Source organism: Ostrea edulis, chromosome 2 (assembly GCF_947568905.1).
Source record: "Ostrea edulis chromosome 2, xbOstEdul1.1, whole genome shotgun sequence".
Classification (NCBI taxonomy): Eukaryota; Metazoa; Mollusca; class Bivalvia; order Ostreida; family Ostreidae; genus Ostrea; species Ostrea edulis.
The window spans coordinates 25,089,518-25,114,981 of record NC_079165.1 but is presented as its reverse complement, the minus strand read 5'-3'; the positions used below and the strand labels follow the sequence as shown (position 1 = coordinate 25,114,981).

The window sequence follows — 25,464 nt, the reverse complement described above, 5'->3', positions numbered from 1 at the left end:
GTAGATAATTAAAAATATTTTCAATTGAATTAAAGAGATAATCAAATCATTTAAACTGAGTTATAAATTAATTTTTGTGAGCATTAATTCCACCATCTTGATGGAGCATCAATATGAACTGATGAGATCATTAATTGAATTGATGCACATATCAAATCAATTATTGCTCTCATCAGTTGAATTAATGGTGCATCAAATCAATTATTGCTTTCATCAAATGAATTGATGTGTGCACTAATTCTGATGATGAGAGCAATAATTGAATTAATTCGCGCATCAATTCAATTAATGCCGCAATAAATACATTGATGATATTTTCAAATAATGAAAGATATCTTCAATTATTTGAGTTTTTGTTGATTTGGCGCTCCATACAGGTGGACAAGTGAAAATAACAAAGGGATCAACCTCATAAATCCTACAAAGCATATGAAATTAAAACAGGGTCAAAAATATTTCTTCATTTGAATTCACGTTGAACAAAGAATGAAATGACATGAGCAAATGTTCCACGTGCTCACTCGTCCATGAATGAAAGGAGTGTTTGGTTAGGCTTTTGTATAATGGCATTGTTGGATATATGAATGAGATATAAACTATTCAACACCATCTCATTATCAATCCATTACTTATTCACTTCCTTGCAGGTTAGTACACAGTCACACAATCAACTGAACCCTTGTATGAAGCCTTCAAGGGCACGACAGATTCTTTTCATCCGTTTAATTTTGTTGTCATACCATTGTAGATGATTAAATAATTTAAAATAACATATACATTTGTACATGCCAGTGAAGACTACAAATGGAGTTTTTGTCGTGATTTAGATAAATTTATTTCATATGAAAGCATTTAAAGGAATTATGGACAAGAAATTGAAAAGGATTGTGGGAAGTCTTAATATCTGCAATGTACGAGAATAGCATGTGTATTTGTATTGTTATTGGTATCTCGACAACAAAGTGTAAAGATGGAAATTAATAATAAATGTGGCTTTGTCTCCGCACTTTCTCCCTCCATACACCAATGCCTTTGATTTCATTCTGACGAAGAGAAAAAACAAAGCATGCAAGATATTTTTCTAGTTTTCATTTAAGTGGATTTGAACTATATTTTCTGTAGTACCACAGCCCAATTTCCCTGGTCATAGTAACTGTTCAACACCTCACATCCGGACACCTGTCCACATATTCTCTCTAATTCTCCGCTCTGGAAGACATGATAAAACCTGTGGAACACCTGTTTCTCTGGACCAGACTGACCCTTCAGCTGCCACGGAACTAACAGGTCCTGCTGCTGGAAATGTGTCCGGTTTTTATGGACGGCCAGTTCTTTTTTATCTACACTCTGCTGTTTCTGTGGTTTTAATTCGCTAGATATATCACACTTGTCACTTTTTGAATATTCAGAGTTGTCTGTCCTTGAGTGCACAGAGTTGTCTTCCTTTGCTTGCTCACAGCTGTTAGTGGAGCTGTTCTCCACACAGTTTCCCTCATCAAACACTTTCTCCTTTAGGTATTTAGACTTGACCTTGTTTATCTCCTGTTCCATCGCCCACACATAAACAAGGGCCTGGCCACCTGGTCTGAGGATTCTCATTAGCTCCGAGATTGCATGGATTCGCCTCTCCTGGTAAAAATAACAGATGTTTTAATTCATAAGTCATCTGAAATGCACTTCACATCAAATGAAATATTCCAGTGTTTCAGTTTCACAGTCATTCACTAACGAACAAGATGGGATAAGGGCCCCATATGGCCCATGTTTTCATTTGAATTTCAAAATAGACTTAAAACTATGAAACCTAGTAAAAATCCATTTGAAGGTGAAGCCTTGGCTGAAATATATTATGATGTTCATGAATGTGACTAATGTCACAAGGTTGTCATGGATTTTGGCAAATATAGGGTTTCAGTAGAAAATGACATTTTAAATCTTTTATATACATTTTCCTCTGAGGAACTATGTACCATTTTTATATACCATAGTTGCAACTGATAGACATGATCTGGGTTACAATATATATATACATACAATACATGTATAATGTTCTACAGTTTTTGTCCATGATGCCTTCTCAAAATGTGGGCCACATAAAACCCTTATCTATCTTCTCCCCTGGCTGAGAAAAATTGGTATATTGCAAATCAAGTCATCATCTCACATGAAAGAGGTCATTGATGGAACAAATTCCTCAGGTTGTATCTGTGACAACTCATGAAGAGAGAGGAATAAGATTTGAAAACATAGGAAGCCTGGCCATCTCCAAATGGTTATTATCAAATATGGTATACTGGTTTAATCACATATGCTGTACACATACATCTGTATGACATGCCTATCTTAGTGGAGAGATGTGACTGATGCCACTGCCTTAGTGGAGAGATGTGACTGATGTTACTGCCTAAGTGGAGAGATGTGACTGATGTCACTGCCTTAGTGGAGAGATGTGACTGATGTCACTGCCTTAGTGGAGAGATGTGACTTATGCCACTGCTTTAGTGGAGAGATGTGACTTATGCCACTGCCTTAGTGGAGAGATGTGACTTATGCCACTGCCTTAGTGGAGAGATGTGACTTATGCCACTGCCTGTCTAAGTGGAGAGATGTGACTGATGCCACTGCCTATCTAAGTGGAGAGATGTGACTGATGTCATTGCCTATCTAAGTGGAGAGATGTGACTGATGTCACTGCCTTAGTGGAGAGATGTGACTTATGTCACTGCCTATTTAAGTGGATAGATGTGACTGATGCCACTGCCTCTCTAAGTGGAGAGATGTGACTGATGTCACTGCCTATCTAAGTGGAGAGATGTGACTGATGCCACTGCCTATCTAAGTGGAGAGATGTGACTGATGTCACTGCCTATCTTAGTGGAGAGATGTGACTGATACCACTGCCTATATAAGTGGAGAGATGTGACTGATGCCACTGCCTATCTTAAGTGGAGAGATGTGACTGATGTCACTGCCTTAGTGGAGAGATGTGACTGATGCCACTGCCTATCTAAGTGGAGAGATGTGACTGATGTCACTGCCTATCTTAAGTGGAGAGATGTGACTGATGTCACTGCCTATCTTAGTGGAGAGATGTGACTGATACCACTGCCTATCTTAGTGGAGAGATCTGACTGATGCCACTGCCTATCTAAGTGGAGAGATGTGACTGATGCCACTGCCTATCTTAAGTGGAGAGATGTGACTGATGTCACTGTCTTAGTGGAGAGATGTGACTGATGTCACTGCCTATCTTAGTGGAGAGATGTGACTGATACCACTGCCTATCTTAGTGGAGAGATCTGACTGATGCCACTGCCTATCTTAGTGGAGAGATGTGACTGATGCCACTGCCTATCTAAGTGGAGAGATGTGACTGATGTCACTGCTTATCTAAGTGGAGAGATGTGACTGATGCCACTGCCTATCTTAAGTGGAGAGATGTGACTGATGCCACTGCCTATCTTAGTGGAGAGATGTGACTGATACCACTGCCTATATAAGTGGAGAGAAGTGACTGATGCCACTGCCTATCTAAGTGGAGAGATGTGACTGATGCCACTGCCTATCTTAAGTGGAGAGATGTAACTGATGTCACTGTCTTAGTGGAGCTTTTTGACTGATGTCACTGCCTATCTTAGTGGAGAGATGTGACTGATACCACTGCCTATCTTAGTGGAGAGATGTGACTGATGCCACTGCCAATCTAAGTGGAGAGATGTGACTGATGTCACTGCCTATCTAAGTGGAGAGATGTGACTGATGCCACTGCCTATCTAAGTGGAGAGATGTGACTGATGCCACTGCCTATCTTAGTAGAGAGATGTGACTGATATATCCTAATGGCTCTGCGTGACAATTTCTTCATTTCTCATAAATATGCATGATGAGAATGACATAATCCGTTACCAATAGAATTCACTCCTAGCTTTAAATGGAAGATCTGGTCTAGCGCAGCCACGTTTAACTTGTAAAACAGCTATAATACTGGCTGTGGCGATGGAAACATGCTTTTTGCACCAAAATTATTGTAAACAAAAATCTTATTTCTTATATACCGGTGTTGTAGTATAGACTTTCCCCCGCATAGACATTCCTCCCGGAAAAACGGGCCCAGAATAGATTTTTCCCCATAGAGGGAAAAGTGCCCCAGCATATGATTCCCCCCTATGTACAAAGTCAGTATAGAGCTTCCCCCTGGGTGGAAAAACCGCCCTGGTATAGAACTTCCCCCTCCTGTTTCCAGATTTCATTTGTTATAGTTTAATGAAATAGATATGTGTTCATCAATATTACGATATTGATAAAATAAACGAATATTTTTGTTGTTGAGATGTTGAAGTTGGGTTTACACGCTGAAAATTTTAAATTGCATATAGTAAATACAATATGCTTTCCAAAAGACTTTAAGAATCATCAATATCATTAGGATTTTTCGTAAAAAGTCGACGAAAAGATAATATACAATTAGAATATCTGAAAAGTAAAAATAGACGCACTGTATAAATCAAAGTATAATTTAATTTTCCCGTTTATTTAAATTCGAAATTTTAAATTTAAAAAAAAATTAATTTCTTACCAACTTCACTATTTCTAATGCTAGACACTAGTAAATATAACAGCAAAGACTTTGAGATGTCTGAATGGATTTTGATATATCATTACACAATTTGAATAATTTCCTTCTTAAAAAAAAGATAAGATGATGATTGTGATACACAAGGCCCTGCTCAAAATTAAAAACAATAACAATTCCTGTGTAGATAAGCAAGAGAATTCTAGTAATAGAACTGGAAACGGATACATAGCTAAAATGTAAGAGGGGGGAGGGGGGAAGCGTGCTGTCATTTAGGGGGAAATTCTATACTGGGATGGTTTTTCCTGGGGGGGAGGGGGGGGGGGGGGATTGGACCTGGGTTAATTCTTCCTAGGGGGAAATTCTATGCCAGGCCCATCTTTCTGGGGGGAATGTCTATCCCAGGCCCGTTTTTCCAAGGGGAAAGTCTATGCGGGGGGAAATTCTATGCTACAACACCGGTATATCCACTTGTTCCAAAAGGGGGGGAGGGGGGGGTATTACCAATACACAACACTTGTCATCATTAGTCTCTGAATATTTCATTAGAAACGCCCGGTAGCATAGAGACTTCCCACCACTTGTTCTTAGTGCAAGAAAAACAAAATTATTCCTCGTCGGCTTGTTCATAACTGTCAATGTCAAACACGTATACATACGATTAGTTTACCGATATAGTGGAAGAACAAGCATTCTGATTGGTCAAGAGTAATATACCCGCATTCTATAAACAATTTAAATCTCTGACTATCTTTTGCCTGGAAGACCAGCAATTGGCCGAATCATGTCATGCATATCCATGAGAAATGAAGAAATCGTCACGCAGAGATGTGCATACTGTACGTTTCATCCATGGTTTGCGACGACGAGTGGAGAGATGTGACTAGTGCCAGTGTTCGAAATTAACCATAGGCCGATAGACCGAGTCTATGTCAAATGACACCGGTCTATTCTATGTTAACCTTAGATGGATAGACCGAGTCTATGTCAAATGACACCGGTCTATGCCAATTGTAATTGAGATAGACCAAATTGTCTATGCCATTTTTCTAGGTTTAAAGCAATAGAGTTTATAATCCCAAAAAGTCGACGTCTGATAAACATCATGAGGAAAGGAGTACATTGTTATGGAAATGGAAAGCAAATATGCTTTTTAAGAACATTAGAAGAAAACAATGTTTTGAATTTGTGTTATCTTTTTCAATGTTGCGGTCTATGTCATCTTGTTTTGGCATAGACCTGTGGTCTATACCAAGTTTTAAACCAATTTCGAACACTGCACTACATACCTCTGTGGAGAGATGGTGAATGACAGCTATACAGAGGCAGACGTCGAGGGAATCTGATCGTAATGGAAGAGAGAGTACATCCCCCACAAAGGCCTGAAATCCTCGCTGCCTGCAAATCTCCATCAGCTTCATGCTTCTGTCACTTCCTATCTACAAAATGGAATTACATTAAAATGTGTGGATAGACAGGATCAAAGGGATAGAAAGAAAAGCATGGGAGGAGGGAGATAGACAGGATCAAAGGGATAGAAAGAAAAGCATGGGAGGAGGGAGAGAAAGTGGGAAGAGGAAAAAGAGGGAGTAAATATAGATAGTCACTGCCTACCCCCCCCCCCCCCCCCCCCCCCTCGAGTGAGTGTGAATATTGGCTTTGTATTTATTTAGTGGGATTTATATTTCAATTACAGTATATTTAAACATGTCCTGACTATACTGTACTGTAAGCTTGATCTATTTAAACATGTCCTGACTATACTGTAAGCTGGATCTATCTAAACATGTCCTGACTGTACTGTACTGTAAGCTGGATCTATTTAAACATGTCCTGACAGTACTGTATTGTAAGCTGGATCTATTTAAACATGTCCTGACAGTACTGTACTGTAAGCTGGATCTATTCAAACATGTCCTGACTGTACTGTACTGTAAGTTGGATCTATTTAAACATGTTTTGACTGCATCTCACCTGGTAGATAGATTTGTTAATTCCAAGGTATTTTCCATTCCCACACCCGATGTCAGCCATTACAGACCCCTGGGGCTGCTTGAGGAGGAACTCTGCTATTTTTGGCCATGGGCTATGTCTGGTACCACTGAAGTGTGACGCAATCTCTTCATAAACCTATACACAGATCAAAGTACTGAAAGTACTGAAGTGAGGAGGTAATTTCTTCATATCAAACCTTTACACAGTAAGAACAAACGGTAAGCCTATAATTTATTAGTTTTAGAGGAGGCACCCTCTTCATACACTACAATCTCTCAACAAAAACCAAAACTAATATCCAAGAATGTGTAATTTCAAGCACAGATTAATTACTTACCAATTATTATTAATTACTCACGGGGTAACATGTTTTTATCCAGTGTGAGATATAACTGTGCCTGCATAATTTATTATCTAATTACAAGACTTTTCTTGAGAACTGACAAAAATAATAATGGCAATTAAAATTACACAAAAACACAATAAAATATGTTATGTACTTTTAAAAAGAGGAATACTCTAAATATGCCCATTTATTATATTCAGTAATTCATGTACAGAAGTAATTAAAGAAAGGATTAACATCCAAATAAACCAATTCTTTAGACAAAAAACTGCTCTGACCTTGTTCTCGAAACTTTCTCTTATGTTGGAGAGTCTCAATAAAATGCTAGTACTAGGATGACTTTGTTAAATGTCAAATCAAAGAAAGATTTCCTCTAACAAAATAAAATTATTTACTTTTCAAAATATACTTGGCACCAACAGTATGGTAGACCAACTGCCTTTTAAATACTGATTTTCCTTAATGATCACTTTTGAAAGTATGACCTTAACCTTTGACCTAAGAAATAATGTGCTTCATCCTCTCACCATACGAAATATGTGTACGAGATTTAATTTCCCTAGCCTTAATGATATTCTTCTTATCCTTCTGAGAAGGTGTTAATACACAGATAGATAACAGTATACTAGGATACAGTATACCACCCACCTATGATGGTTCTATGTGTATTAAGTTTAATTACAGTAAAAGTGGTTATTAATGCTGGTTCTATGTGTATTAAGTTTAATTACAGTAAAAGTGGTTATTAATGCTGGTTCTATGTGTATTAAGTTTAATTACAGTAAAAGTGGTTATTTACGATGGTTCTATGTGTATTAAGTTTAATTACAGTAAAAGTGGTTATTAATGCTGGTTCTATGTGTATTAAGTTTAATTACAGTAAAAGTGGTTATTTACGATGGTTCTATGTGTATTAAGTTTAATTACAGTAAAAGTGGTTATTTACGATGGTTCTATGTGTATTAAGTTTAATTACAGTAAAAGTGGTTATTAATGCTGGTTCTATGTGTATTAAGTTTAATTACAATAAAAGTGGTTATTTACGATGGTTCTATGTGTATTAAGTTTAATTACAGTAAAAGTGGTTATTTACGATGGTTCTATGTGTATTAAGTTTAATTACAGTAAAAGTGGTTATTTACGCTGGTTCTATGTGTATTAAGTTTAATTACAGCAAAAGTGGTTATTTACGCTGGTTCTATGTCTATTAAGTTTAATTACAGTAAAAGTGGTTATTAATGCTGGTTCTATGTGTATTAAGTTTAATTACAGTAAAAGTGGTTATTTACGCTGGTTCTATGTGTATTAAGTTTAATTACAGTAAAAGTGGTTATTAATGCTGGTTCTATGTGTATTAAGTTTAATTACAGTAAAAGTGGTTATTTACGCTGGTTCTATGTGTATTAAGTTTAATTACAATAAAAGTGGTTATTTACGCTGGTTCTATGTGTATTAAGTTTAATTACAGTAAAAGTGGTTATTTACGCTGGTTCTATGTCTATTAAGTTTAATTACAGTAAAAGTGGTTATTTAAGATGGTTCTATGTGTATTAAGTTTAATTACAGTAAAAGTGGTTATCTATGATGGTTCTATGTGTATTAAGTTTAATTACAGTAAAAGTGGTTATTTATGCTGGTAGTTAAGTACGAGTTTTTCCACGTCCAACATGGCATGTGGGATAAAAATACACGGTAACTGAATATAATGTATATTATATCAAGTATCAATAACTATATGCATGGGGGAAATTTATGCGTTTATTATGTGGCCAGATTATTAGTGTAAATTTCTCCCACGCGTAAATAACCACTTTTACAATATTCTAACTTTATTAGTACCATTCCTATCAAGTTCATCTTTGCAAGCCACCCCTGAAATGTATGCTCCTGACATTGAAACGATAAATCAACAAAGATTTATAGATACCTTTTCAGGGGCCGAGATTCAGAGCGTACATTTCAGCTACGGCTTGCAACGATGTATCATGTTTAGCACCTATAAAATTACCCATGCAAATTGACCTGGACATTTGACCTCGAAAAAGGATAGATGTCTTCCTCTAATCATGGTGAACATGATCCACACCTTTTTAGTACTGTTTTTATCTTACCTATAAGGTGTTGATACACAGACAGACAAATGCACAATACCATAATATGACCCGTCTACGACAGGCTAGATCCACCCCTTCTAAACACTACACACCAATAAGAAAATGTTAGATCCATCCCTAGGTTAATACCTTGTGAACATGCTGCGACTCCAGTGTTTCAGCCTCCATTGAGGACTCAGGTAAAGTTGGTTTGTTACCTGACCTACAAGGAGAAAATGTGGATAAAAGCAATCCAAGCCCATGAGATGCATATTAAGTTTGATTTTTCCAGAAAAGCAGAAATCTTAAATTAGCTGAGCTAAAATCGACCAAAGGATAACTGATAGCTCTCCACTAAATAACCACAACAGGTAATTAGTAATTACCCATTGTATTCAATCTCAACTAAATAACCACAACAGGTAATTAGTAATTACCCATTGTATTCAATCTCCACTAAATAACCACAACAGGTAATTAGTAATTACCCATTGTATTCAATCTCCACTAAATAACCACAACAGGTAATTAGTAATTACCCATTGTATTCAATCTTTTAATTTATATACAATTCAGGAGAACATCATGCAGTCTTTATGAGATCTCACTTGACCAATAACTAAGGCTGTCAAGTTTTGGATTGGTCTAGCAACATTTGTTTGATTTTTGAAGTAGCCTGATTGACTGGTAGAATTTTTACATATCAAACGTGTGTACAACTGTGACATTTAATAGCTGGACTAGTCAGAATGTGTGTAAAACTGTGGCATTTAATAGCTGGACTGGTCAGAATGTGTGTAAAACTGTGACATTTAATAGCTGGACTGGTCAGAATGTGTGTAAAACTGTGACATTTAATAGCTGGACTGGTCAGAATGTGGGCTTCACTAGCCAGACTGACCAGTGAGTCTAACAATTTTTGTGAAGGCTTTTTTACTTTATGTGAATAAATGACCTTGACCTTTGCTCTGCCTCCCTCTGTCGTCTCTCCATGGGGTGGATAATTTTCCTGAAGGTGAACGATGTCCGAACACCTCTGGGTACCACGTTAAGATTTCCCTCGTCGGAGGGAATAATGTCGGACTTCCTTGGAGTGATACCATGTGACCACACATAACGAGATTCTCCCGTCATGATCAGGAGACTTCTGGGAGGAAGTAGAACAGACAGCTGGCGACCGTCTGGGTGGTAGAAATCCATCAAAACCTGTCATATTCAATTAAATATACCATCAACACCTGTCATATTCAAGTAATATATTGACAAAATCTGTCACAAATATCCTGCTGAAATCAGCTGAATGTACATTGAAACATACTACATGTATGTAACCAGTGTACATCAGATATCATGTGACCAGTGTACATCAGATATCATGTGACCAGTGTATATCAGATATCATGTGACCAGTGTACAACAGATATCACGTGACCAGTGTACATCAGATATCACGTGACCAGTGTACATCAGATATCATGTGACCAGTGTATATCAGATATCATGTGACCAGTGTACATCAGATATCATGTGACCAGTGTACATCAGATATCATGTAACCAGTGTACATAAGATATCACGTGACCAGTGTACATCAGATATCATGTGACCAGTGTACATCAGATATCATGTGACCTGTGTACATCAGATATCACGTGACCAGTGTACATCAGATACTGCTTAATTATTGTTAAGTGTGTTGTCAAACCTAATAATTCATCTTGTATTAAATATAGTACACAGTATAATAATCATATACTAGTATTTGTGGGTTATTTTTTCAGGTTTTGGATGTACATTTAGCTAGATACACACTTACCTGAGAGCCAAGACTTAGAGACATTATACCATCCTCAAAGGCTGGACCTGTGTCAATGTGGGATGGAATTCCTGTAAACAGTACATCTAGTAGCTTACAATTCCTGTAAACAGTATATCTAGTAGCTTACAATTCCTGTAAACAGTACATCTAGTAGCTTACAATTCACTGTAAACAATACATCTAATATCTTACAATTCCTGTAAACAGTACATCTAATATCTTATAATTTCTGTAAACAGTAAATCTAATAGCTTACAATTCCTGTAAACAATACATCTAATAGCTTACAATTCCTGTAAACAGTACATTTAATATCTTATAATTTCTGTAAACAATACATCTAATAGCTTACAATTCCTGTAAACAATACATCTAATAGCTTACAATTCACTATAAACAGTACATCTAATATGTACTTACCCTGACCAGGTTGGTACCGATTGACCGTCAGTTGGTCGGGGTAGTGAGAAATGTGGCCTGTAGCTCGAGTTCTCTCCAGAAAGGCTGAGCAGACCTGGGGAATTCCTTGAGGGAGGGGGTCATCAGCGTCCACATCATTGACTCCGTATTTAAACTCAAACCCAAAGTGCTTCACTTGCCTGTGCTTCAGCTCACCTCTCTCTGAAATATTGAACACGGTTTAAAAGTCGTCTAAATATGTGCACTTTATGGAATAAAAATGATTTGACAAGTGAAAATTTACCTCGTCTTGCTAAATAGAGATGTTTACATACAGATTTCGGAGAGACATATGAAGATTTAATACAGAGCAGTTTTTCGATGTTTTTATGCCCCTGAAATCAGAGATTCAGTTTTTGATCTGTCTGTTTGTCCACTAAAACTTTAATCTTGATCATGACTTTTAAATGGATGGTGGTAGGGATAGCATATTTCACATGTGTATTCCTTGTGACAAAACCTTTCTTCGAACCAAATTTTTTTTACCTTGTGACCTTTACCTTGTTTTTAAAAAATTTAACCTTGGTGAAAACTTTAGAATGGATGGTGATAGGGCTTTCATATTTCACATGTGTCTTCCTTTTACAAAATCTTTCTTTAGGTAGCAAAAGTTTTGACCTCATGGGCAGTCATGGCTTTCTTTATGGATTTTGACCTACTTTTAAAAAACTTCAACCTTGACCATAACTTTTAAATGGTTAGCACTAGGGCTTTTATATTTCACAAATCACAGCTTTGACCTTGGAGTTTGGCAATACAAGGGCATCAATGTTTCACAAACACATATTGTTATTTTACAAGTCAAAAGGAAAGCAAAGACAAAGGCCAGCATGTAATGGATCATGTCGTAATGTTGGTCTTGTTTTGACATGTGCATTCCATACTTTCAGTACTTTGATTTTACAAAGGTATCCTCTCATTAAAATAAAACACCATGCTCAGATTGTTTGTTGAATCTAGAGATCATGTTAAAATCACAGTGTATGCATCAGGTATTCTGATTTTAACTGTACTGGTTTCTGACAGACATACCATAGAAAGATGTGACATACAATTTATCATAATCAATACACTATCTGGTTAAAGTGAGTTAATCTTAAATCTTTCTATATGAACAATTTCAAATTGAATTGTAAAAAAAAAAGTCTTATACCAGTATAAATTTTTAAGAAGACAATTCATCATTCTTGATGGACAGGAGCAGTAATTATTTTTTCATATGTAACTATATTGGTATTTTTACTTCAATTTACATAAAGTCCCCCTAGGCTTTCCAACAATGCCAAATAACATTAGGCATAAAATTTCTGCTTCCTAAACTGACTTAAATTATACCCTCTGCAAGTTTTATAACTTGTGTAACACATTTGAACACAAACCATTAGTCAGAGTTTCCCAGTCGACCGCCGACAGAAACAGTCTCTCCTCTTCCTCCGATATAAAGTCCTCGAAAACAAAAAGCCCAGGGGGTCTCTCCAGGGATGGCGAAAGTCCTGATGGAACTAGAAAGCAAAGAAAGGAAAACCTTTATGTATAATGACCAGTGAGGTGGATAGGTTAACAGAGGAGTCTCCTTTTACAGTAGAGGTTAAGTGATAAGGTCAGAGGTTAAGTGATAAGGTCAGAGGTTAAGTGATTAGGTCAGAGGTTAAGTGATAAGGTCAGAGGTTAAGTGATTAGGTCAGAGGTTAAGTGATAAGGTCAGAGGTTAAGTGAAGGTCAGTTTAATGACACTTGCTACAAACAAACTTTTTTCAAAAACTAGAGATGAAATGAATTATTTATCATACCCTTGACCTGTTATTTTAGACCCAGAGAAAGGAATTATCATAACCTTCACCCAGTGATTTTTTTTGTTTTTCAAACTACCACCCCCCCCCCCCCCTTTTGAATTGGGAAAAATTAGCGACATTTTCCTCAAATTGGGAAAAATCATTCATAGTAAATTAAAATGGGAAAGATGCATAAAATAATCAAATACAATTTTTTTGTTTGAGGTTTATTTCAGATCTGATTTGAAATAGCTAATTTTAGTGAGGGGAAACAGCCGAATATCAGTGGCATTTTGGCCCCAAAAAAATCACTGTCACCTATTATTTTAGACCCAGAGAAAGGAATTATCATAACCTTGACCTATTATTTTTTACCTAAAAAATCAGTATCTTGCACTCACCGTCGGTAACCTTAGTAACATGACTGACACATACAAACAAATTACTAAAATCACATGACTAACATGTACAGACAAATTACTAAAATCACATGACTGACACCTACAAACAAATTACTAAAATCACATGATTGACACCAACAAACAAATTACTAAAATCACATGACTGACATGTACAGACAAATTACTAAATCACATGAAAGGATGATAATTTTTTAATCAATTTCAAATCTTATGGAATGTGAAGATCACCTTTAGACACAAAGAAAATGTATAGAGTTGCTGTTTGTGTCCTGCTGGGTGTCTGTGGGAGATCGAGACCATTGAGTTTCTCCGCTGCTCTCTCAGCTGCATCTATATCCTCGTAACACACAAATGCGTACGGTTTCTTAGGTAGCATGATTATTTCCTCCACCTCACCCAGCGGACTGAATATATCGGCCACCTCATCATATGACACTCCTACGTCCAGACCAGCATTGTTGACACATAAAATCTACAACGTATATATAATGTGTTACTAAGCAATGAACGACCTGTAATCTCCTGAAACACCTGACTGCTATACTCCTGTGTATGCCAGAAGTGATTAACAACACAGATCTGTTTACTGATTTATGTAGAAATTGAACAACTTTCGATCAGATTTCCCACCTACTGATTTATAGGTCAGATCTACAGATTTCTCCACATTGCATAACCACATTACAATTCTTTAAAAGAAGATGGGTGACAATATCGCGCCGAGAACCCACAGGACAAATATCAAAGTTAAAATTGAAACTCTCCAGAAAAAGAAAAATTTGCATTCTAGTTAAAACCATCAATCCAGTTTCCAAAAATGCTTTTTCGATCTGCCCATTTCAAAGGAACATTGAAAAAACGCTATTTAAAATCACATTTACGCAAAAAACACAAAAAATAACAGTAAATTTGACTTTTCCAAGCAGATTTTCACATGGAGTGGGCCAAGTCTCCATTGTGAACTGAGGTAAATATGTTAGTACATGTTCAGGTGTAAATTGTTTTGTAAATAAAAGTAAAGGAGACTTCACCCACTCTATGAAGAAAAACTTCCTTCTTGTGTATAACTTTTGTCGTATTATCAAGAAAATTTCTATGATGTCCACAACGGGTGACTTTAGATAGGCTAAGCTTGAAATTCAAAAATTCTTTATGGGATGGATAGTCGAGGTGGTATAGCAGCAGTCTTAATGAAGTTTCTTTATGGGATGGATAGCTGAGGTGGTATAGCAGCAGTCTCAATGAAGTTTCTTTATGGGATGGATAGCCGAGGTGGTATAGCAGCAGTCTCCATGAAGTTTTGGACAGGCCCAGATTGCGTATCTGTGGTTCGAATACCAATTTTTCCTACCTATTTTTTTTCTTATGAAATATTAAACTTCCCATAATTATTCGTCTCTGGCATTTTGTGCTAAGTTTTATTCATAGCATGCAGTCTTAATGATGATCACAAGTAATTGATTCCAACATGTTACTGGGCATTTAGCACAAGGGAAATTTCATAAATAAATTTTTTTTAAAATGAATTATAATTTACCGTACTTAATGGAATTATAATTATCACTTGGGACGTGCCAATGATCATGTTATGCTTCGCTCGGTCCCTCGGTCACACTGTATATATTAACTTGTCAGAACTTGTGTCAACTTGTAGCTCCGACATCATGACCGGGGCTTTAATAGAGGGCGGAGCTCAACCTTAGGTAACATGTCTATATACATGTCTAAAAGGAATATAAAGAAAATTAATGAAAAATTGAACCATACTTATGGAACTTGAAAATTTTGGTCCAAATGGGGTAGATTCGAATACTAGCGCGTGGACATGTATTTCTCCACATTGAATCTCGTGTACCCAAGTTCACATCGTTCTGAGATGTTTAATACATAAAATCCGTAAGAGCATGTCAATCTTATTTTCTTAGCCATATATAATCACTCCTCGATTAACGTGATTGTACCATGTCTCCTATATTTGTGAATTTGCTAAACACTGACGCTTAATATGACGTCACAATGCACTGTTTACATCAATTGCGTTATGTAAAATCCCGTGGGGATCCAGGTTAGAATAGGTCCTCAGTACCCATTGCTTGTCGTAAAAGGCGTCTAAATGGGGAGGTCCTTCGGATGAGACCACAAAAACCAAGGTCCCGTGTCACAGCAGGTGTGGCACGATAAAGATCCCTCCCTGCTCAAAGGCCATAATTGCCGAGCAAAGGCCGAAATTTTGCAGCCCTTCAACGGCAGTGGTGACGTCTCCATATGAGTGAAATATTCTTGAGAGGGACGTTAAACAATATTCAATCAATCAATCCCGCGTTCAATGAATAGGTGGATCAAATGTCTATTACAGTTAGGAGGATGCTAACTTCGGGATATTTTTTAGTAACTGTTATGGATATAGATGCCAATACTTTTGCTTCACTCTCAACAAGAGGCCCATGGGCCACATCGCTCACCGGAGTCACCTTGGTCCATATCAGAAGATTTTCCATATATATATATTTGCATGTAAAACCGTAGTCCCTATTATGGCCCCAACATACCCCTGGAGGCCATGGTTTTTGCAAACTTGAATCTACACTATGTCAGAAAGCTTTCATGTAAATGTGAACTTCTTTGGCCCAATGGTTCTTGAGAAGAAGATTTTTAAAGATTTTTCCTATATATTTGTATGTAAAACTTTGACCCCCCCCCCTTGTGGCCCCTTCCAACCCCCAGGGGCAATGATTTAAACAAACTTGAATCTGCACTATGTTAGGAAGCTTTCATGTAAATATCAGCTTTTCTAGCTCAGTGGTTCTTGGAAAGAAGATTTTTAAAGATTGTCCCTATGTATTTGTATGTAAAACTTTGATCCCCTATTGTGGCCCCATCCGACCCCAGGAGGCCAGGATTTTAACAAACTTGAATCTGCACTGTGTCAGAAAGCTTTCATGTAAATATCAGCTTTTCTGGCTCAGTGGTTCTTGAGAAGAAGATTTTTAAAGATTTTCTCTATATATTTGTATGTAAAACTTTGATCCCCTATTGTGGCCCCATCCGACCCCCGGGGGCCAGGATTTTAACAAACTTGAACCTGCACTATATCAGGAAGCTTTCATGTAAATATCAGCTTTTCTGGCTTAGTGGTTCTTGAGAAGAAGATTTTTAAAGACTGTCCCTATATATTTGTATGTAAAACTTTGATCCCCTATTGTGGCTCCATCCGACCCCCGGGGACCATGATTTTAACAAACTTGAATCTGCATTATATCAGGAAGCTTTCATATAAATCTCAGCTTTTCTGGCTCAGTGGTTCTTAAGAGGAAGATTTTTAAAGATTGTCCCTATATATTTGTATGTAAACTTTGATCCCCTATTGTGGCCCCATCCGACCCCTGGGGCCATGATTTTAACAAACTTGAATCTGCATTATGTCAGAAAGCTGTCATGTAAATATTAGCTTTTCAGGCTTAGTGGTTCTTGAGAAGAAGATTTTTAAAGATTGTCCCTATATATTTGTATGTAAAACTTTGATCCCCTATTGTGGCCCCATCCGAACCCCGGGGACCATGATTTTAACAAACTGAATCTGCATTATGTCAGGAGGGTACCTGTAAAGTGTGAAACGAAATCTACCGAAACGAAACCTACCGAAACGAAACCCACCAAAACGAAACGAAACCTACCAAAACGAAACGAAACAGATTGTATAACCGAACTTTTTTAATTATAATAATTAAAAATGGTATCTTAGGCCCCTGTGAAAGTTACAACATATAAATAAAATTCGCCTCCCCTTTGATGTAGGCTTTCGGCTTGACTGATACAAAGTTTTAAAAGTTGGAAGGGGGGGGGGGGGGGGGGGAGTAAGCACAAAGTACATATCCGTAGTTGATTAAATGACATGTACAATTAGTTTCGGATCCATAAATTTCAGAACCGAGGGTTACAGTCTCAGAGATCTGGGGAAACACACTATACGAGGGGTGGGGTCGCCGACGTTGGATCCGCCTTTGGGCATAGATACATTGTTTGAAGAAGCTGGTGTCTGAGAAAATTGAAAGCAGGAAGAGCTCTTTTCCTCTTATTTGATCTATAACTGTTAAGGTGCGAGTACTTTCAATAATGGAAAAACTCTATATATTTGGGCAATCTCTACCCAGAGTTATCGTTGTAGCGTAGCGTAATACGCCCTCTGGTGAGAGATTGACATTTGGGGTGTTGCTAAGACGGGGAATTGAAAACGGGACGGAAAACGGATTTTTTTTAATGCAATAATATTAGGAGGAGGTCGGCATTTTGTAAACTGAAAAGGCTTATGAACAACGGAATTTTAAGCAGAAATCACAAAGAGAACGGGAGGACATATTCAGAATCCACCGTTTGATATACTAAATACAAATACACAATATCCACATGTATACATATATTTGTCTTTAGAACAAAAATACTGAAACATGTATTTATGCCCAAAAGCAGATCCAACGCCAACGATCCCATCCCTCGTATAGTGTGTTTCCCCAGACCTCTAACCTGTGAGACTGTAACCTTCCGTTCTGAAATTTATGGATCCGAAGCTAATTGCACATGGTATTTATGTGCTTTGTGCTTACCCCCCCCCCCCCCCCCCTTCCAACTTTTAAAACTTTGTATCAGTCAAGCCGAAAGCATACATCAACGGGGAGGCGAATTTTATTTATATGTGTAAACCTTAACAGGGGCCTGAGATACCATTTATAATTATTATAATTAAAAGAGTTCGATTATACAATCTGTTTCGTTTCGTTAGGTTTCGTTTCGGTAGATTTCGTTTTGTTTCGGTAGGTTTCGCACTTTACAGGTACCCTATATCAGGAAGCTTTCATATAAATCTAAGCTTTTCTGGCTCAGTGGTTCTTAAAGGTCATAGGAGATGTTTTCTCTCCATAATTATCAAGTTTGTGTCATAGACTCCTCATAAAAATAATTTTTTAAGTTTAAAAACGATATTAACTCGAAGAAATTGAAGTGCAAAGGTAGTCAGAATAGAAAATTGTTACCCGATTATCGTTCCTGATTTCCTGAATTTGTGACGTCAAAAGAGACCACACTCAGATTTGCGAATCAAAACAAAAGCACGCCCATAGATGATTTATTCGCAACTGGAGGAGTTTTTGAATGGGGAACCATAGTTTGTTATACAAGGATATCACTTTGAACTCATAATTAATGCAGATGCCAGCCATATCTACGATTTTTCATCGGAGGACGAACAAGAAGATTGATCAAGATCCTATTTATTCCGAATCGGTTGAAACAATACTGACTGGTTAATGATAAATGTATGATAATTTCAGAGTACATTCTCTGATGACAATAAGAGAAATATAGATAGTTATTACTTGCGCTTTCTAACCCCATGCAGTCACAGCGACGAAGCATCGTTTTTTTTTTCCCAAGGGGGGGGGGGGGGGGGTGTGAAGGTTGACTAACAAAAAAGGTAGGCACCCCCTAATCCCCCTTTGGTTTTATGTGCCCAAGTTCCACCCTGACTTAGATATATTTTTTAGCCAGATCGAATATTCTTTTACACACATTGTGAGTGCTGTTTTTTAATTTATTTTCTTAGGATTTTTACAAGTATTGTGTACAGCTATTTTAATTTAACAGGTGAATCTAATAAATATAAATGGCTTTACCATTCTTTTACGATAAAATTTGCGACATTAGGGCCTATATGAAGAATAATTTACCATCACATTAGCCGCTATAAGGGCTCTCTCTTGCGTATAATGGTTGGAACTGGAAGCCAGAGGAAGAATGAATTCTTCGTCTGGACCAGTTATTTAAGGAACTGTCGACAAATCCGAATGTCCTGATTGTTTTGTAGGTTGTGCATCATGGACGAGTCACAAAGACAACTTTAGGTAGCCAAAGAATTCTGGTATGCAGTCCAGAAAAACGAATTCAAACAGAATAAAACTTTCTAAACAATTTTGGAATATGTTGTGTCATCGTGGGGTGTGGGACGATGATCAGTTCATAAGCTGTACATAGCCAGAAAATCTGCACAGTCTGTATGTTTGGCTGTCATACATCGTCGGATACTGGGTATCCGACGAAGGCAGTCAAATGGATACAAGAAAACGTAGAAAAAAGAATAATCTGCCTAATTTATCAATGGCTAACGTTCTCGTTTATACAAAATAAATTTATCGAGCTTTAATTCTTACATGTTGATTTATTCAACCGACCGCTTGTTCAAATCCCCGGCCTTTAATGTTATTTTTTGTTTATCTTTTTTTTTTAACCCTAATAAGGAAACCAACGTGCAAATTAGTGCTTCATTTAAAAAAAAATCATCCCCAACTCTTGCATGACCGTAAAAATTGGTTTATTTCACCTGATATAAAAACTTGTAATTTCAATATGCTCCACCATTTGCTTTGAACATTCTTTTTCAAACAGAAAAGAAGGGGGGGGGGGGGTCCTGATAATGCAACTTTCAACATATAAAGTTAGACCTATTCATCTTCATTTATTTACTTATGTATTCAGAGAGAAAAATTCTGATCAGAAGAGCTTCATATAACTATTTCATAGTCAAATTTCATTTCTAAACCAATCAGGTCATGTTTATACTAAATTATGAATAGCTGTACTACATGTAGTCTACCATCATTATGTACAGTCAACGTTTTGCAGGATTTTCTCATCTTCGCCGTGCTTGCCGTTGGTTGGTAGCCTAGTCGAAAATAGTTAGAACTGCATCTGGTCGAAGATTTAATTTCATAAACCCATTAGTTTTTGCCAAAGTAGAGTGAATACAATAACGAAACTGATCCTCATCAACCCCCGTAATTGCGTAAAATGATTGTCAAACAACTTCGAGTTCTGTGTTCTCGGTGTATATTTCACACCCAAATCTTTCTGAACGTTGGATCATTTAGACAAAAGTATATAGAAATACCTGACTTGCTACATTACAGTTGAATGTAAGCACATTGAACATTTTGACAGCTAAAACCCGCAGTTGTTAGTATAAACAATTACACATTTGCGTCAGGCTGGTCTCTTTTGATGTCATCAAGCAAGGGAGATAAGTCATCTTACTATTTTGATACTTCATACCACGGCAACATTTGACAGTCTGTAGCGTCTGTTACCTTACGATTTTTTCTGAATAACTTATTTACATATGTTAAATAATTAAAGAAGAACACATTTTCGTGCAAAACAAATTTTTTTTGAAAATCGTCTCCTATGACCTTTAAGAGGAAGATTTTTAAAGATTTTCCCTATATATTTGTATGTAAAACTTTGATCCCCCCTTGTGGCCCCATCCAACCCCCGGGGGCCAGGATTTTAACAAACTTGAATCTGCATTATATCAGGAAGCTTTCATATAAATCTCAGATTTTCTGGCTCAGAGGTTCTTGAGAAGAAGATTTTTAAATATTTTTCCTATATATTTGTATGTAAAACTTTGATCCCCTGTTATGGCCCCATCCAACCCCCGGGGGCCATGATTTTAACAATTTAGAATCTGCAATACCTAATACACGTATCAACACTTCGACGCGAGTTACGTCCCTTTGCAGGGTCAGCCAAAGGTCAATCGGTGAAAAACCAAGTTTTCCTTCTATATCTTACCAAATGTAAGATGTTATTATTTTGAATTTTAGCGAATTAGCAAGTTTTCATACAAGTTAATGGGTTGCCCCAATCTGGGGCATTATTGTAGTTGACTGCAATCGATGGAAAAATAACAGATGTCAAAGCTACAGATAGGAAAATTACAAAGGCCAACGTAGGGAAATACGATTTTTATCTGGGAGATAGCGGACAAGGGACGTAACTTTCGCGAAGTGTTGATACATGTAATATGATTACGGTGTGACTGTTGGGGCGAGCGCAGCATATCTGAATACATTTTCAAAAAATTTATATTGAAAACAAGGAAAACTGATCTGGTTCACTGTCAATACGTAGGATTATTGTCTTGCTCTTCTCGCCAATGTAGGAATCAGTTTAGTGGGAAATGCAACGAGCGTGTTGTGACGTAGCCTGGTAGTTGTGACGTGACTGTTTACATTTCTTTAGACAATATTTTAAAAAGAAAGGGGGAAGAATATGATTGTCATCCTTTCCTTTCAAATAAGAAAGGTTTGTAATACTTCAAAGATTTTTTTAATTATTATTTTACGAATCGAACCATCCACCATTTTGTACGAGGGACTTCTGGGATTGGCGTAAAAAAAAAATTCTTGTTAAAGGTTGAGCTCGGATTATTTCCCGCACTCTAGTCATTAGAGTGGTTCTTGAGAAGATTTTTAAATGACCCTACTTTATTTTTACCTTTTCTTGATTATCTCCCCTTGAAAGGTGGCCTGGCCCTTTATTTTAACAATTTAGAATTCCCTTTACCTAAGGATGCTTTGTGCCAACTTTGGTTGAAATTGGCCCAGTGGTTTTTGAGAAGAAGTAAAAAATGTTAAAAGTTTACAGACAGACAGACGGACGGACGCCGGAATATTTAGCTCAGGTGAGCTAAAAACGGTCAAACCGTAAGACATATTACGGGAAAAATAGTAGTACAAGTAGCGACAGTCTGCTCTCTATCTGTCACAATATAAGAGCGGAGGAAACGTCAGGGGAATCTCCCATCTCAAAACGGTGTAACAACGTCGAGAGATGTATCACCGTAACCCTATCAAGATCAAGATCAAAACTGTCAAATGAAGTTAGACAATATACCTTGGTAGCCTTGTCTGAAGTTTCGATTCCATCGTGTTTCAACAACGTTCTCTGTGACTTGGTTATTTTTTTCTGCAGTTTTCGTTCTAGTTTAGATAACTTTGGCATAGCTGCGTGAGCCATGTGTTTAGTTAATTAAATCTCAATTCAAGTTTTGGTCATTGGCAATTTGGTGGTATATCTTCATGGGCGCAGCCATTTTTGTAATCTCTAAACCAATGAGTGGTGATTATTTTTTTTTCATTTTGAATCTTTACAAATAGATGGGATGACATATATAAGATAGTAAAAATGATTATGATAGAATGAATAACCATATATATAAATATATATTATATAAACAGAGTATTATTTTTCGAGCAGTTTTGAGATTTTGATGACGTCAGAAATCGGCTTCAGAGAAAAATGGCCGCGATGAGCAGAGGAATAGAGGGTTTAAAACTTTGGGAAAAGTCAGGGAAATCGGAATTGTATGTATTTTCTGCAATTGCAGAATGCGTGCAGATATTTTATTTTTGAAAATATATGGTCACCTTTTACTTTGTACGACAAATCATATCGAGTCTTGCTTGTATTTGTAACAGTTTTATATTGCATTGTGATTGCAAGCATGTGACCACATTGCATAAAATGAGAAAAAAATGATTAATAGATCCTATCAAGATTTTATTTCCATGTAACATGAAAAGTACAGATTTAAAGGGAATTAGGGTACTCCATCAGCCATACTCTGATTTGTGTAGTTCTTGGAGGGAAGTATTGAATTTGACCAGTTTTGAGAATGGTAGCGGACCGGTCAAAGAGTTCTTTGGGGTTTTTTTTTATTTCGGTCAATTTGTGCATGGCTAGAATAATAGAACATAGAGTAACCTTGATATTGATGTGGACATTCCAACCAGAGGTTTGTTATTTGTATGTGTTTGCAGTCCTATTAAACAAGCATACCTATTTGTTTGATTGAACAGGTCCAGTCCAAAGACTATTTCTACCTAGGTATTTAAACCTACTCCAGGTAGCTATTTTTACCGACTTTTTCCTATACTTGCATTTCGTGGCTAAACGCAGAAACGGCGCAATATAGTGTCTACCAAATTTCTTGATTCACTTGTACTGACAATGAATACCACATAAATATTGGACAAAAAATGATTACTTTCATCAATAACTACACCCAGTTCCATTTTCTAGGAACTTAGAATCAAAACTACGTGATATTAAGAAGTCTAGAATGTCTTAAAAATCTGTATTAATTTTAAAGTTTACCTTCATGCATTTGTACATTAAAGGTTTTTGGGCCGATTTTTCATGCATTTCCTCTGCATTCTCCACCCTCGTAAAGTATTCAAATTTACACTCTGAATTTTGCCTTGCACATGCACAACATGATACATAACAGCGTTTTTTTCTCTACCCACTGGTACCGGTACCCATTCAATTGGGAAAAACAGTGTCAAAATCTAACAAATTGGGAATTTTCTACCAATGTATCAGCAAATGATTTCAACTAAAAGAAAAGAAAAAAAGAGAACAAAACAAGAAGTATTCATCTCTTTACAAACTTTTTTACGTTAGTATTTGCAGTTGTGAGACATAAGGAATCATCGAAGGCTCGTTTTAGAATCGTGGTAGCTCTACAAAACACGCGCACTGCCATGATCTGTACCTTCGATTTAATACCGGAAGTGAACATTGTAGTTAACTCGTACAACGTTTCAGATTAAGTACATAACGATGTCAGCAGTCTATTTTTTGAATTGGGAATTTTTAGTTTCAAAATTGGGAAAAATCAATGGTTTTTGGCATTGGGAATGGTACCGTTTTATTATCGGTACCAATTATATAAGGAAAAAACCGCTGCATAAAACGACTGACCTGTTTAAAAGATGCACCATAATTATTATTTATGTATATCTTTAAAAACAGGTAAAAGTAGGTAGAAATAGCTACTTTTAAGTAGGTTTAAATACCTAAGTAGTATTAATAGTGCTACGTAGGTAAAAATAGTCTTTGGACTAGACCTGTTTAATATTGTTAAACATCCCTCTCGAGAATCTTTCACTCATATGGAGACATCACCTGGTACCATTGTGTGTGAATGGCTGTAAAATTTAAGCTTATGCTTGGCGCTTACAGCCTTTGAGCAGGGAGGAATCTTTATCGTGACACAGGGCCTCTGTTTTTGCAGTGTCATCTGAAGGACCGACCCATTTAGTCACCTCTTACAACAAGCAAGGGGTTGTATGCACTCATGAGAATCCTCCATGATTTTAATGTGAAAGTATTAATTACCAGTTTTGACTTCTATCAGAAACATCAATAGAAACATGATGCCAGTTTAAAGAATTTAAATTTATGAATATTTGAATGTTAGTGCTGCATGCAAGGGAAATCCCCCCCCCCTTTTTTTTAGTTTCGTCCAATGTGCCCTCATTACTGTGATTTGGATTTAACACAGAAAAGAATCAGATTTCAGTTAGTCTGGGTGTAAAATTGGGTCCAAAATTTCTTTGCATGTATTTTGTACTTTTTTTTTAAATTAAAGAAAATGGGTAATTTTCCGTGACTTGAGAATCAATATTTTGGTTGACAGCATCAAGCAATGGAGTACTCTCAAGGAGAAGAATTTTCTAAGCAAGGATTCTAAAGTGCTGAAGAATGCATTGTTTGAGTTGTCATGGCGAGTTCTGAATGGACAGATGAAGGTGGAGTCGGCAATTAATCTTCTGGAGGATCTATGCGTAAGTGAAGGGAAAAAATAATTTTTAAAATTGCTGTTTTGTTCAAGAAAAATTTGTCTATGAAGCTTAGCAACACTTGCAGATTTCTCTGTCACATGTCTGTCTTAAGCGTGAAATGATTGCAAATTGGAATATATTAGTATCACCATTTCAGACAGTGTCCTGCTGTAGTCTATAGTCAAACACTTTAAGTTCGTGGGGTTTTTTTTTTCATCTAGAATTTTTCAGATGAAATTTCCAAAAGTTTTGAACATATAGTTTGAATTGATGCTAACAGTTTTCAAGATTTCTAACAACAGGATGTTATAAATAGGTGGTAGATCTCTGAACAGCGAATACGCCATACATGTATACCCTATGACCCTCACCATGCACTAATGATACATGTATGTTGTCTGATAATTCATTAAATGGTAAATGAAAGAACTCTTAATCTTATTTTTATTATTGCACTTTAAAATAGATTTTCCCTACATTTTGATATAGAGGCATGCTTGTTTTCTTAAATTCCTGTAAAACAGCA

The 25,464-nt window shown here is 36.7% G+C and overlaps 2 protein-coding genes across 7 annotated transcripts in view; one reads left to right on the top strand and one right to left on the bottom strand.

Annotated features, from left to right (window-relative positions):
* The window catches only part of LOC125678068 (alkylated DNA repair protein alkB homolog 8-like), a 31,350-nt gene extending 8,928 nt beyond the window's left edge, over nt 1–22,422 (bottom strand). For 3 of the 4 annotated variants that reach the window (XM_056156501.1, XM_056156499.1, XM_056156500.1), the window contains exons 1-10: nt 22,204–22,422; nt 13,708–13,951; nt 12,665–12,787; nt 11,247–11,447; nt 10,824–10,894; nt 9,969–10,213; nt 9,158–9,230; nt 6,548–6,703; nt 5,863–6,012; nt 1,126–1,629 (exon numbers count right to left, since the gene is read on the bottom strand). In XM_056156501.1, coding sequence (XP_056012476.1) covers nt 1,126–1,629; nt 5,863–6,012; nt 6,548–6,703; nt 9,158–9,230; nt 9,969–10,213; nt 10,824–10,894; nt 11,247–11,447; nt 12,665–12,787; nt 13,708–13,951; nt 22,204–22,326 — 1,890 coding nt within the window. In that variant the 5' untranslated portion in view covers nt 22,327–22,422. Of the gene's footprint in view, nt 1–1,073; nt 1,630–5,862; nt 6,013–6,547; nt 6,704–9,157; nt 9,231–9,968; nt 10,214–10,823; nt 10,895–11,246; nt 11,448–12,664; nt 12,788–13,707; nt 13,952–22,203 lie in introns of those variants that run through there. The other variant, XM_056156502.1, reaches the window with a different exon arrangement.
* Nucleotides 22,423–22,568: 146 nt separating this feature from the next.
* Nucleotides 22,569–25,464, top strand: part of LOC125678067 (THO complex subunit 2-like) — a 54,112-nt gene continuing 51,216 nt past the window's right edge. For 2 of the 3 annotated variants that reach the window (XM_056156497.1, XM_056156496.1), the window contains exons 1-2: nt 22,570–22,673; nt 24,794–24,941. In XM_056156497.1, the coding sequence (XP_056012472.1) occupies nt 22,609–22,673; nt 24,794–24,941 (213 nt within the window). In that variant the 5' untranslated portion in view covers nt 22,570–22,608. Of the gene's footprint in view, nt 22,674–24,793; nt 24,942–25,464 lie in introns of all 3 variants that reach the window. The other variant, XM_056156498.1, reaches the window with a different exon arrangement.